The sequence below is a fragment of the Vespa crabro genome, chromosome 4 (assembly GCF_910589235.1).
Source record: "Vespa crabro chromosome 4, iyVesCrab1.2, whole genome shotgun sequence".
Lineage (NCBI taxonomy): Eukaryota > Metazoa > Arthropoda > Insecta > Hymenoptera > Vespidae > Vespa > Vespa crabro.
Window position 1 is genome coordinate 6,215,076 of NC_060958.1, and position 14,752 is coordinate 6,229,827.

Consider the following 14,752-nt stretch of genomic DNA (forward strand, 5'->3'; position numbering starts at 1 on the left):
TGATATGGAATAGTCTAATGTACAAAAATTATTACAGTTGAATTTAAATTGCGTTAGAATTGTAAAATATTTTAAAATATAATTGTAGAAATAATATTACAGAAAAAAAATAAATTTATTAATATATAATAATCAAACAGTACACAGCTATATATAATGAATACTGTTTATTAAAAATGGATTTATTTATTTTTATGGAGAGGGGGTTAATCAATATATAATTTTCTGTAAATTGTTTAATGTGCAATTTCCGCACAAATAAATCTGCAGTAGACCACTACATATATGTATGAGTCTACCATACTTATTAAGTAAAACCCAAGTCAGATACATGGAAAAAAAACTAATAATATAGAGATACATGTGCTGGAAGAATAAACAATTCATTTTATATCAGAAAAAAATTAAAATAATCATAATTTACATTTTGTTAGACATATCGATATATGTATATGTATGTGATATGAAATAATAGAGATTTTTATTTAAAGAAGTAAAGATAGTCTCTGTCAACTTCTACTATTATATGAAATTTTTGTATTTTAAAAACAGACAAAGAATTTGAGTAGCCCTAATTTTGTATTTCAGTCTCTATGCATCTATTAAGATTATGATAATCAGTTCTGCTGCATTAAATTGAAGATATTTACTGACCACTATCTTAAATTCCTTTATATTTTAAGTACTTTAGTTTTGGTCAACACAGTTGGATAGATACATGTATATTTGTAGTTTTTTTTCCCTTATACAATATTGCAACAATGTACTTCAACACACGCATACATATGTATGTGTGCATGTATATATATATATATGTTTTTTTTTTAATTTACTTATATAATAGCTATTACAGACTTTAATTTTTAGCAGGCATTTGCAGAAGAATGTCAAGTATACTTTCTGATATACTTTCACAATTCAAATACTTCACCAGAAATTGATAAAAATCATGACTGTCATTTGAATAATTGGAGTGAATAATTATTGTTATAGGGCTACTTTACCTTGCATACCTTAACTCTTCTGTAAAACGCTCTATGTGCAAATTCATTACGAGAAGAATTGTACATATAATTAAGCCATGTACAATCTGCGTATTAAACTAATTCACACACGATAAACGAATATGATTTTATTTACATTTGAGCGACAAATACATCGATTATTCTACTGAAATTTAATTATATAATTACTAATATCGATGAATAAAATATAACATGAAAAAAAAATCAATATTACGCGTGAAGCAAAGTCCCTATATTTCGCAATGACAATCGTACACGATTGAAGTCGTATCAATGACATAATAAAATAACAAATGAGCAATGAACAAATATATAAAAATGAATAATTATAATGTTGACTATATACAAAATGTAATGTCAATTGAAATAATTGATTTCTTCTCAAGTTGCACGGTACTAATGAAAAATGAATAACGGACTTAGAGAGATGTTTTAGAGATTATCTATAACAAAATAAGATATAACAGCTAAATTGATTCTTCACTGTTTAATTGATTGTAGCTCTAATATACTATATAGTAAATAGCATTCCTGTACACCATGGCCTATCTTGCACGTATTTAAATAATACCATAATTAATATTATGCAAATGACATTTTAAATTCTGTTCTAAAGTGTCATACTTTAACAGTCTCCTTGGGGGACTTAAGAAAGTCATTATAAGAGATCATTATATAGTCTTATGACCACCATGTACAGGGATATTTCCTACACAATGAGAATGAATTTAAATTTGCATTAATAAATAAATAGCGCGCGATGCATATTACAGAATGTAATATTGAGTGGAAGACGGTATTAGAGTCGGACTGTAAGAGATTTACTTCTTACTGCAAATTTGAGTTGCAAGGATACAGTTGAAATTTATATTTATAAATACTAACAATTTCTGGAATAATCACGTTTATGGTATTATTGTATTAAAATACTAAATATTGTTATGAGAGATAATTATATTGCGATAATGTTTAAATATAATATAATATGTAATGAAATTTTATACAGTTAAATAATGATATTGTACCGATAAGATAAACGTGAAATTTAATAAAATCGAATTATGTCATCACAGAAAAAAATTCCAGTGATGAAAATATAAGACATAAAGCATAATATAATAGATACATTATTGTTCCACGCATTAAAAGATTTAAACAAAAAAAAAAAGAGATAGAGAAAGAATAAAATAGCGTATATATAAGAGAGTATAAAAAACTTTGTCTGTACAAAACATAATATACAAATTATCGTAAAATAGTAAATTATCTCATAATGTAAAATATACTGGGTCAATATTCTATATTATATATACGTATATAAAGTTGTTTTAAATAACAAAAATAAAATGAATGATCAATTCAATATGAATGTCAGAGATTAATATAATAACTAAACAAATTTCATTTCTTTTAAACTATATCCTTGATACCCTTGTCACGTAGAATAGTATTAATATTAAAGTGCTGATGATAAACTATCAGTTTCTTTTGTAGCATTAGTTTCTTTTTGTCTATTTTCTAGAACCACATATAATACTTTGAAAAATTGTCCAAGGAGGTGACAATGTCACAATTGAATAAATCATAATATAACGTTCACATACATGGCTGCAAATACTGTTCGACATTTTTGTTTGATATTCAACACTTTCTCCCTAGTGTTAATTACCATTATATATAAACAATTAATAGGTGACAATTAACGTATAAGACAAGTAGCGCAGATACGCTGTGGTCCAATGCAATCGTCGTGGCAAAAGGCACCGCATTGTCGACAGATTACCATAGCACCTCGCATATTGCAATCGCAAGGTGGTGGCGGATCTCCACCCATAATCATACCAGGTGCTCCAGGTTCAGCTCCGCCTGCTCCTCTGCCATCGGTACCTCGTGCCTTTAGCGTAACTGCTTGATGTGAGCCTTCTCCTGCACTGGCTGGTCTACCTCTAACTAAATGTACTCCAACACCCATTCCTGCAATTTGTGGAGGTAATGGTGGTGCAGATGACGCTCTTGGTGCACCATCTCCAACACCTGTCCTTTGCACAAGAATGTATTGTCCAAGTGCACTGGTAGCTGTAGATCCTAACTGCGCTACTGTATTGCTTTCTGTAACCTAATAATATCCCGATTATGCAATTAGCTATGGAATAACATTATATTATCACTTTATTATATATATCATTGAATTATTTACACTCAAAAGTCTTGTTATTATTTCTTACAACAATAACGAAATTTATAGATCTATAATATTTTTTTGGAATTTGCTACCTTTTCGATGTGTATATCACTATACTTTTTCAACTATCTATTAGAAACTCAGAACTAGGATAAAGATTTGTCTGTCAAGTACCTGTATGATACAGAGATCGTATCAAGCCACACGCAAGATTAGCACTGTACACAGAGAAAAATATAAAATAGTATACTGACCAGACTTGAGTTTCTAATCTATGCAAATGCATCAAGTACAGAAATATACAATATCAAAAATGAAAAGAAAAAGCAGCATTATGAATCAAAGAAATATCGACATACATATAAATACATAGAATATCATTGCTTGTACACATTGTGCAATACAATTATACAATGTATATTTCCTATTTTAATTCTTTACTATTTGATCACATTTAATGTTTGATTATTTTATTCTACGTTCAAATATTAAGCCATTATCAATTGGTAATTTATGGATAGCAAAATCTGTATTCAAAATATTACACATAAAATCCCAAAAAATACATATATAAATGTTAAACTTATTAAAATAAAATAAAATATTAGAACATACCTCTGTAGATGTTGCTTGGCGTGCTGTAGCAAACACATGCCTAAGCATGACTGCTTGAGGTTTATTTTGTCCTTGCTTATTGTGTTGCATTGATTGTTGTGTTTTCTGAGTTTTAAGTGTTGTGATTGTTCGCCCGCCAGACTTACTAGTTGTAAACGCTCCATCACCTCTTGCTAACAAACTAGGTGGTGGTTTAAGATGGGCTTTAAGTTGATCTCTATTTGGTGAACTTTGTATTACCTAAAATGATATCATGAATGGTAATATTATTTATCATATACGTATAATACATTTAAACAAAGATCAGGATATTGGCATTACCGCTTGACAAATTTGATAGCTGCGTTCCAAATTAACAGCTCCTGGTGGCTCCTTAGTTGTACCCCTGGATCTTCCTCCCCCCTGTTCTTTATTACTATTCCTAGAACCTCTTTGATTTCCTTGATTATTAGAACGAGATGTTCTTGAAGAAACTGACACAGCTGTATTATGATACTGTTGTGGTTGTTGCTGCTGTTGATGTAAAGTGGCGACAATTTGACGTGATTGTGTAGGTGTTGTTGCTTGATGTTGAACCATAATAGTATTTTGTGCTCTATTCTGTGTTTGCACTCCAATTCCAACTGGTACTGTATTTTGAATTTGATTTTGTGTCACATTATCACGGATATTATTATGCAGAATATTATTTTGTGTGTTCAATTGTACAATTTCTTCCTGTGCTCTCATAATGTTAACCTGCGGAGTTGAGTTTGGCTGATTTTGTAACTGAGTCGAAATTGCAGTAGCATTATTCAATACTGGTGTTGTATTTTGCTCTGAATGAAAACTGGTTTGTACAAATCTAATAGACTGCAATTGTGGAAAGGCAATAATTGGTGGATTCTGTGATTGGAGGTTCTTCATTATGCAACTTGTTCCTGGATTACCAATTGCTAAATTTTCAGATTGAAAAGGAGTTCCTTGAACAACGGGAAGTTGAATACAGTTAACAGATTCAACAGTAGCATCTGAGTTTATGAATTGTTGTGCAGCATTTGTTGATTCAGTTGTAGCAGGTGTTTCACCACATTCATCTTGTGTAGTCACTGTGATATTAGCAGCAACTGAACCGTCTAAAGCAGCAGCTACCAAAGGCCAGGGAACTTGAAGTTCTTCTTGTGTCTATATAACAATCAAAAAAGATAAAATACCATAAGGAAAAAGAATTCTATATCATACATTTTTATTTACATACCCTATTATTATTATTGATGGTATTAACAGCAGGATCTACTGTCCAGCTACATTCTAACATTTCTGAACAAACATAATTATTTGCTTCTCTCAAAGCTTCATCTTCATTTCCGCCAGTTACGTCTTGCGGCCCTCTAACATCTTCTACTTGTGCGGATACCACCTGAGCTTCTGTTTCTTCAGTATTATTTGATTCCATTTCCATACTCTCTAAAATAGGATACATAATTTCTTCTGGACATCCTGAAATTTCTTCATAAGCTTCTCGCATTTCCCCTCGTACCTAAATATTATACATATATATTATCGTATAGAAGAAGAGAACATTTAAGGAATATTTCACACTTACTTCTTACCTCTAGCTCGTGTATACGTTGTAAAGTTTCACTATCAATTTCCATTCCCTCAGGAATTTGTGACTCACCATCTGCTGAATTTTCATGTGAGACTGGTCCTGACTCTGATTGTGTATTATTAACCATCAAATTTGACTCATCCATCACAATATCACTTGTTCTAACTTGAGAATGTGTTGGTGAATTTCCAAGTGCAGTACTAGTTTCACAATCTGTTATTTGATAAATTTGATCATCAGAAATTTGGGTAATTTGCTCTTTTGATATTTGAGATATTTGATCCACTGAAGCTTCAGATATACATTCTTTGGATAATTGTGAACTTGGTTCTTCTAAAGGTACATGTTCTGACTGTTCATTAGATTTTGATGATGAATTATCCTTTAATAAAGGTCCTGTATTTTCTTCTGCAACTTCAAGAAGGTGATCTTTGACATCTTCCACTTCCTTAGGATTTTCCTGTAACTCTTCTTCCATATACGTATCTACATTCTTTTCCTGACAAATTTGATTTTCTATCTCATTATTTTTTGGTGTTTCTTCTGTAACATCATTAACATGAATAGCATCATCTATCCTTTCCTGACATAATTGTGTGCTTACTGCTATTTCTACAGAGTCAGTGTGTATAGATTCATTATATTCAGTTGATAAAAGATTTGCATGCTCTTCCTGTGCATCATTTATATCTTCTGTGTTATTTGTATTAATGTCAATTTTACAACTATCTTCCTCAATTTTATCTTCTGACAATACAATAGGACAATGAGTATTTTCTGATGTAATTGTATCAATATTGTTTTCTAAACGTAACCTTAGGCTTGAACGTGTAACTGCACCACTAGATCGTGATTCATTAATGCAATGAAGACCCGATCTTAGTTTAGGTTCACGTTTCTCACCCCAAATGGGTTCAAAATGTTTTACTTTCCAAGGGTCTAATTTATTTTTGTCACGCTCTGCTTCCATCTTTAATCGCTGTTGATTTTCTGGAGTAAATTCTCCTTCTGCTAATCGTTTACGCCATTCTAAACAAGCTCGAGCAAAAAACTCATTATTTAATCCAGAAGTTGCTGCATCCTAAATGTATATAACATATTGGATCAATTAATAAATATTTAATAAAAAAACGAAATAAGTATTATTAATAAATATCAAAGAGCTCAGTAATTATCCTTTATTTCAAAGTACCAACCTGTCTGTCAACGGCAGGTAAAAGCTGTGCGAGCTTTCTCTGATATAAAGGGGGAAGGCCTTGGAACGTGTGCCTGTTTAAAAGAGCACGTAAACTTGTACTTGCTAGAATGCTTGCTGGTGATTCAAGATCTACTAAACCAGCTTCTAATTGTGCAGTTGCAGACAATCTTTTTGTTGAACGTCTTCGTCCTGATTTTAAACTAAATCCTGGCAAACTAGCCAAAACTTCCCTCATTGTTGCAGCAGGTTCTTCAACTACTATCAGATATATAAAAAAAATCAACATCTATGAGCAATTAGGAATATCAAACAAAATAAGTTATAGATACCTGTATTGATGTGTTGTACATTGTTGACCTGAGGTGGTGGTTCATTTGGTGGAGGTGGTGGCAGTGGCTTAACAACGATTCTTGGCAAAGTACGAGAATTTCCTGCTGCTATGGTGGTATTTTTCCTACGTCTCTTGGCCTGTTGCCGCAATGCATGTTTGATAACTTTCTTACTGTGCACCATGCTAGAATAACCGGAACAACCTGGACCAGATTCACATCCTTCTTTAGACAGTTCAACATCAGTGTCCATGACAGCACCTATCCATTTGACAGTGTTGAAGAATACATAGCTTGATGATATGCAATTGTATTGATTAAATTTTTTGACTATATTTTGTAAGAACAAACCTTACAAACGCCTTCTCGTATTAAAGAAATAAACATAACATCTCTCACCAACAATCATTCAGTAACATAATCGTTCAATGTGACTGCAGAACAACGGACTAATTTTTAATATATCCCGCAATCCATCGTTCATCAAGGATAGTAAACACACGGTACCGACCGAACATTCAAATTTAAAAAAATTTTTTTAAATTTTTAATAAAATGTCATTCGTTAAGATTCGCAAACTTCCTCTTCTTTCGGCCATATTGTATTTGTATATTTATACCATAAGAGCGCTATTCGCGAGCTCACACGAATGAGCTGTCCTCTGGCGACAAACATCGAAATAAATAAATGATAATATATAATACGCTGGAGTCATTAAAAAATGTTTTTTAAAAATATTCTTTGCAGATAAATATCCTGAAATATTTGGGATGTTAGTTTTTTTTAATTTTTTTTAATCTTTTTTTTATTATTTTTTTTTTTTTGAAAGAAATACAATTTGTCAAAATCATTAGCTTTGTTATATATTTGAAATTATTAACAACATACCACATAACAATACCAGATATCTTAACTCCATCATTTATTTTTTATTTCTTTTTACAAGATTTTATTTAAATTCCATCATCAAAAATTGTATACTAATACGATGTTAATGATTTCTTTTAATCTACATATTTCAACAAACTAAGGTGAATGACTTCTAATAATCGCATATCAAAAAAACGTTTATAGGTGTAAAATTTTCTTGTGCAAAAATTTTTTTACATACATATACAATATATACATATTTACATATTCCCAATAAAAAAATAGATTATATAAATTATGAATTACTACAATTCCTGTAAAAATTTTTCACATACAATTTTTTTAGAGAAAATAACTTCAATGATCTGTGCAAGCTATTAAGCTTTAACATTAATCATTGTATATATAATGATATATATATATATATATATATATATATATATACATATAATATATATACACTATATATATAGTGTATATATATAAACACTATATATATATATATAGTGTATATATACATATATACACTATATATATATACAATATCTGTTTAGTTGACTTTCTTTTAAGCTTTGTTAGAAAAGCTCAAATGCAACAAAATTAATACATTATTCGTTTGTTATATGTTTGATCGAATCACTTTTTATATCATCCATTGGTTCTGATAAAATAATTCCTGTCTGTTCTGTTTCTGTTTTATGAAGTGCTATTATTATTTTTTCTTCTGCGGAAGACTGGCTATCAGATGAACCTTCCTGAGTGGAGGTAGCAGCTTCCTAAAACACAAATTAAAAATAATATTAAGTTTAATTAAAAAATTAATCTGCGCTTTTTTGGAAAGTTTTTATAAGATATCACGAAAGAGATACTTGAAAGTGTTAAAATAGAATAATTGCATGCATTCCTCCAACGATATCTACGCATTACAATATATGCTTACCGTACTACGAATTTTTGTATGTGTTTTAATATGCTTTGTCAGATGATCTGATCGCATGAACTTTTTCGTGCACTCAGGACACTGGAATCGTTTCTCTCCAGTATGTGTCCTACGATGCCGTTGTAATTCGTCTGATCTTGTAAATTTTTTTCCACAGAATATCCAACTGCAAACAAATGGTCGTTCTCCTGTGTGCCATCTTAAATGAGCCCGAAGATGACTTGTTTTTCCATAAACTTTATTACAACCGGCAATGTGACAAACATGTTGACGTTTTCGAGTCATGTCCCTATTTCTAAACATAAAATCATTGTGCCAGGGTCATTAATGTCATGTAAAAACAAAATAAAACAAAAAACCGACTCTAATAGTGCACAATAAAAAGAACATGAAACCAGTATTAAGTTAGATCTATAATAGACTGTACCTATCACCATCACCACAATTAGGACATGTACAGGCTACTCTTCTTCGATGCTGTTTATTAGAATCTGTGTCTACAGTTGAATTTGTTGCAGTTGTTATTTGATGTTGATGTGATGTCGGAGTTGGTGTTGTGATCGTTCCATTTGGATGCAATGTTTGTAGGATTTGCCATTTAGTTGGATCGCTTGAGTCTAGTTGTACAGTTGGAGCAGCAACAATAGGTGCTGCAGCAGCAGTAGGTAAAGCTTGCACAGTAGCAGGTTGCAACGCGCTTGCAGGTATTACTTGGACACTTCCTAAACCTGGAATATTTTGTACAGGTATGGACTGAAGAAAACCATTTGTAGTATTCATTCCAGCAGCAGGTTGTAATTGCATTATACTCCCACTACCAACGCTTCTCATCATATTTCCTTGTTGAGCGGTTAAATTTGCTAGAGCAGACGCAGGAATTAAAGTAAGCTGTTGACCTTGCGCACCTACAAGAAACATTTAAGATATCTAATTATATATATATATATGTGTGTGTGTGTATACATATATATTTAAAAGTATATATATATTCTATAGATTACACAATAACAGATACAGGATCATTAGTGTACCTGTTATCGTGTTTGGTTGAACTGTAGTTTGCGCAGATTGTGCAGTTGGAATATGTATAATTTGATTAGCCAATTGACTTGCATCTATATTTGTTAATTTTATATCACCTTCAACTGTTTCAGGTGGTCTTGCTAAAGCAGTTAATGTCTGAACGTCAATCTTCTGTCCATCCTTTGTAGTAATTACACTACTGTTTGCTGGCATAGGTCTTGCAAGTGAACCAATACCAAGTACCTATAGATATATTTAATTTATTTTTTATTATTTTACTTGTATTTACTATCATATATTACATGAAATGTCATTCTTCTACCATATTTGTAATTATATAAAAGAAATACACATAATATTGTTACCTGAACATTACTTGGAGTTGTAACAGTTGTACTCCAAGTTGCTACCGTAGAAGCTGGTGTGGACGATTGTTGGACTTGTTGAACTTGCTGTTGTTGTTGTTGCTGCTGTTGCTGCTGCTGCTGTTGTTGCTGCTGCTGCTGTTGCTGTTGTATTACTTGTACAACTTGTTGTACCTGTTGTTGTTGCTGCTGCTGTTGTTGCTGCTGAACTTGCGCTTGTACAGCTTGTTGTTGCTGCTGTACTGATTGTACAACTTGTTGTTGTGCTGCTTGCTGTTGTACAACCTGTTGTTGTGCTTGCTGTTGAGCAACTTGTTGAGCCATTTGTGTTACCTGCTGACTCTATATCACCAAATTTTTTGTTTATTATTGTAGCAATATTCCAAATAATAGTACATTTACTATGTCATTATGAAAGCTTATTTTTAGAAAATGTATTGATTTTATACTTACTTGTAAGCTTTGAAGTTGTGGTAAATTTGCAATTTGAACTTGTTGAATCTGTCCATTGGGTGTAATAATTTGAGCCACTTGAGGAATTTGCTGAAATATATGATTATTTATGAATACGCATGAATATAAATTAATCAATATAAATGTACATTCACAGCAACATTTAATATTAAACATTAAAATCACATATATACAGTGTTCATTTACTTGGGTAATTTGTGGTATCATTTGTGTAGCTGGCATATTAAAGACACTTAACAAAGCTTGAACAGGAAAGTGCACAGTTTGATAAACAGTTTGTCCATTACTGGCAGTGACTGGAACTTGAACAGGCACAGTTTGCTGAACATGTTGCATAGGAAATTGTAATGGCCTTACTTGAACGCTTTGTCCTACCAAATAAAAAATTAACTGTTATTTTTAATTGATAAAAAAAAACGTGTGTGTGGTGCGTGTGCACATTACACATATATTGTTACAGATAAATGTAGTAAATGAAACCATACCTGTAGGCAATTGAACTGTCTGTCCAGCAATATTTTGAATAATAGAAGCAGGAAATACGCCAGGAGCTCTTATGAGACTGACAGGTTGTGGAGTTATAATAGTCTGACCATTAGCCAATTGCACTTGTTGACTGGCAAGTTGTACTTGCTGCCCATTAGCAGTAGCAAATTGCATTGTAGGCTGTGTTTGATGATGAGCACCAGCACCTGACATTGCAGAACATGGAATGAACAAAGCTTCTTGGCCATCAATATTTACAGTCTGCATTTGTGGTATAACATTGTAACTAAGTTGTTGCTGTTGTTGCTGTTGTGGCTGTGGCGTTTGCTGTTGTGCCTGATGTTGGGCTTGCTGTTGCTGTTGCTGAAGCGCTGCTTGAGCTTGAGTACCAAGTATTTGAGCACTCTATAAATAAACAAAAAATTTTCTTTGATACTATTAACAAACCAAAGACAAATATATTATTTAATTGATTTACCTGTAAAAACTGTTGGGGCAAAGATTGTACAGAAATTGCTTGTGTCCTTTGTTGATCATGTTGGGCTTGTTGGGCTTGTAAAGGCACAAAATTTTGCAGTTGTTGTAAAGTAATAACTTGCGGTTGCTGTTGTTGCTGCTGCGCTTGCTGCTGAACATCTTGTTGTTGTTGTTGCTGTAATTGTTGTAACATATTCGTACTTAAAAATCTAATTTGTGGTTGAGCCGTTTGCTGTTGTTGATCTAATTGCTGCTGTTCAGCTTCATCTTGTTGTTGAGAAGATTGTGTTTGTAAAGGATCATGCTCATCAATCTCTTCCTATTAAATCAAACAATTTGTGTTTTATTTTTCGGTATAATTTAAAAACTGTAACATAACCACAATATCATATGCAATACAAATATAACATAAACAATAGTTTTTCTTACTTGAGTGATATTTCTCCCATCAACACTGCGCTTCATGATGGAAATATTTATTTTCTATTTCTTGCAAATAAATTGGTATTAACGTTAATGTCAATTTAGCGCCAACAGTTTTTATGCTAGGATTTCATCTTTCAGCATTCTCCCGCGATGGGAGTTATTATTTTGATAACGACAGCAAGCAGAAGCACTATTCTCTGTCAGTGCGCTCCCTGAAAATGGATATCCCTTTCACGCAGTATTCCACGGAGGTTTCGTTCTACAAGAGGAAAGGAAATAAGACATTGTTTGGGAGGTAAAGGACGAGGATATGTGTATAGTATTAAATCCATCCGGATCTGTTTCGTTTCATCAGAATTTCACAAATATATCGCGAACGGGCGAGGTGTATAAATGGATCGTTGTTGAATGCGACAAGACATACGTATCTACCGTAAAATAAGAATAATGCGAGAAAGAAAAAAGATCGAGGAGAAATCAGTGACGAATAAATGCTACTCTATCGGTCCAGCAGCGACGATCGCGCGATGCGATATATTGACACGTGCGCGAAGCGAGAGGCCACTCTCTTCCGAGACAAAGATGGACACAGAGCCCTCCTCGAGAACCCGATCGAGGACCGCCTCCCTACGCCCCTGTTCCTACCGTCCCACCCGTTCGCTCATTCTGTCTCTGTCTCTTTCTCTCTCTCTCTCTCTCTCTCTCTCTCTCTCTCTCACACACACTCATCTAACTCATTCGTTCTCTTTCTCTCGTTCGCTCGCTCACGTTCGGTCGCCTCTTCTCGGAAGAGAGCGCGTATCGGCATAGCTGCGCTACAGGCGTAAGGCCGCGCGTACGATACCAACACACAGGCGCGAACGCGTCGTCACACCCGCCCACTCGCGCTCACCCTTTCGCTCTCTCGCAGGCGTTCACCCTCGCACTCGCACTCACACACTTGTACCTGCGATATAACGCGCGGAAGGCAGCCTCGCGATGCGGCAGCCTCCACCCACTTTGCACATGGGACTCCACCTAATTCTCCGGCCAACACGTGCTCTCGCTCTGTGAAACGATACCGCCGCCACCGCCGCCTCCTCCGCCGCCACCTCCTCCACCGCCACCACCTCCTCCTCCTCCGCAGCCGCTGGCCGTCCACTCTGCTTCCCCGCTCTAACTTTCCCTCTGCCCTCCTTCCGCACGATATATCAAGCGAAATTTACTTTTCTTCTCTTATGAATTCTAACTTCAACGCGCGTTCCTTTGCCGTCGTTACCGCGAAACAATCGTCATCGTACGATTATTTCCCGTTAAAGTAATTCTTCACAATCGTATCCGATCCGAACTCTCATAAATGTTCTTACGCGCTATACACGAATGCAGTCGTTACAGGTAGATCGAGCAGGTAGCATTATTTTCTGTATGGTATGAGATCTCGTTACTTGTAACAGTTTTATAAACGCGCCCACAAGTTTACTAGTGTAGTCCCTTCTTCGGGGCTCTCACACCAGTGCTCACACTATTACACTACACTACTCTCTCAGCACTACTACACTACACTAATACTACTACTACACCAGCACTCGCCACATCACTACGCTTTTCTATTACGTTCCTTTTCGATTAAAATACGCTCGTACTTATGTTCTCATTAAGATTGTTACTTCAATTATTATGTCGATAAGGAAATAATCGCCGATAAATAATTGTATTCGAAATTGCCGCCAAAATTAGCAACGAGTTTGACGAAGCTGAGAGTGCAAGGAGGTCCGAAGCACACTCGAGCGAGCACGCCGCCGCCGCCACCGTCGCCGTCGCCGTCGCCACCGCCACTGCCACCGGTCGTATCTAGCGACAACATTCACGACATTTATACGAAGAAAGAAAACACAATCGCGTGAGGAGGATGATGATCGTTCGGGATCAAGCGCGATTCGCAACGTGACTTCGTTGGTAGGCGCGGACGGGAGGACGCGTTTGCATATGTGTGAGTGTTCATCCGCATAAGAGAATTGTTCGTGTAAGTGTGCGCGCAGGGCACGCGTCAAATACGTGGGACGCGCCGTTTCGTTCGTCCCTCGCGTTCACGGAAACAAGGCCACGAATCCAGCTCCGAAAGAGGACTACTTTCATCGGTGGGGCGGCGCGCAAGCAGCACCGTTCACCGTACCCGAGGACGACCGATGGTGGCTCCGATTGGTCGAACGCGTCGCTCCACGACCGAAACTCGTTACGCAGGGGCGTACGCGCTAACCGTCGGACGCCCACCCCAACCGAGGGGCTAAACCACCTCCTACTTTCACTCTGGCCTTACTTCCCCTCTTTTTGTCCCGTGAATCCTCCTCTCCCCTCCATCTCATCCCTCCTCACCCTATTCTGGAGGCCGCAACTAAGCGGATCACGAGGCTCGTTCTAAGGAACACAGCCCCTCTCTTTCTTTCTCTCTCTCTCTCTCTCTCTCTCTCTCTCTCTTTCTTTCTTTTTTCTCTTACTCTTCCTTCTTTCTTTTTCTTGTTTTTCTTTTGTCCCTTTGGGTCGTCTTATTTTGTCATACCTTCCGCCCCTCAGATGGTTTAAGAAAAGGGAGAAATAGAAAGTTTTGCTTTGCTATTGTCGTATACAGTTTAAATCTCTTTGCCCTTTCGTCGGATACCTTCAGTTTATGGACGAAGACCTTAGCCTTTTATTATACAGTGCATTATTTACCTCCTACCTTTAAATTTCGAAATATCATCTGTTGTTAGTCTAATACTTTACGCACAGGACCAA

The 14,752-nt window shown here is 35.0% G+C and overlaps 2 protein-coding genes across 8 annotated transcripts; both read right to left on the reverse strand.

Annotated features, from left to right (window-relative positions):
* Window positions 1-152: 152 nt before the first annotated feature.
* On the reverse strand, window positions 153-7,554 carry LOC124423971. Of its 5 annotated transcripts, none has more exons than XM_046962382.1 (8): window positions 7,340-7,554; window positions 6,941-7,201; window positions 6,610-6,866; window positions 5,415-6,494; window positions 5,060-5,341; window positions 4,144-4,986; window positions 3,823-4,062; window positions 153-3,141 (listed from the first exon to the last, which is right to left on the reverse strand). In XM_046962382.1, exons 1-8 carry the CDS (start codon window positions 7,347-7,349, stop codon window positions 2,725-2,727), a joined length of 3,390 nt encoding a protein of 1,129 aa, XP_046818338.1. In that variant the 5' UTR covers window positions 7,350-7,554; the 3' UTR covers window positions 153-2,724. The 5 variants fall into 5 exon arrangements, with proteins under 5 accessions (XP_046818338.1, XP_046818337.1, XP_046818339.1 ...); XM_046962381.1 differs by having other exon boundaries at window positions 6,610-6,869; XM_046962383.1 differs by having other exon boundaries at window positions 6,610-6,869; window positions 7,292-7,553.
* Window positions 7,555-8,336: 782 nt separating this feature from the next.
* On the reverse strand, window positions 8,337-14,442 carry LOC124423552 (transcription factor Sp3-like). 3 transcript variants are annotated; one of them, XM_046961381.1, is made up of 11 exons: window positions 12,948-14,442; window positions 12,005-12,213; window positions 11,577-11,894; window positions 11,098-11,503; window positions 10,799-10,983; window positions 10,592-10,681; window positions 10,139-10,480; window positions 9,782-10,016; window positions 9,178-9,655; window positions 8,751-9,045; window positions 8,337-8,586 (listed from the first exon to the last, which is right to left on the reverse strand). In XM_046961381.1, the coding sequence occupies exons 2-11, from the start codon at window positions 12,038-12,040 to the stop codon at window positions 8,419-8,421; spliced, it is 2,553 nt and encodes an 850-aa protein (XP_046817337.1). In that variant the 5' UTR covers window positions 12,041-12,213; window positions 12,948-14,442; the 3' UTR covers window positions 8,337-8,418. The 3 variants fall into 3 exon arrangements, with proteins under 3 accessions (XP_046817337.1, XP_046817338.1, XP_046817336.1); XM_046961382.1 differs by having other exon boundaries at window positions 9,890-10,016; window positions 12,005-12,260; XM_046961380.1 differs by having other exon boundaries at window positions 12,005-12,260.
* Window positions 14,443-14,752: the final 310 nt, after the last annotated feature.

Bases quoted from the DNA above. Each gene is read 5' to 3' on its own strand.
- LOC124423971 (XM_046962381.1), bottom strand. The intron at 6,495-6,609 runs GTTGGTACTTTG...ATATACATTTAG, and splicing joins TACCTGCCGTTGACAGACAG to GATGCAGCAACTTCTGGATT. The intron at 4,987-5,059 runs GTATGTAAATAA...ATTGTTATATAG, and splicing joins CCATCAATAATAATAATAGG to ACACAAGAAGAACTTCAAGT.
- LOC124423552 (XM_046961381.1), bottom strand. From the start codon at position 12,040: ATGAAGCGCAGTGTTGATGGGAGAAATATCACTCAA. The intron at 10,682-10,798 runs GTAAATGAACAC...CATATATTTCAG, and splicing joins TGATACCACAAATTACCCAA to CAAATTCCTCAAGTGGCTCA. The intron at 10,017-10,138 runs GTAACAATATTA...ATATATCTATAG, and splicing joins CAACTCCAAGTAATGTTCAG to GTACTTGGTATTGGTTCACT.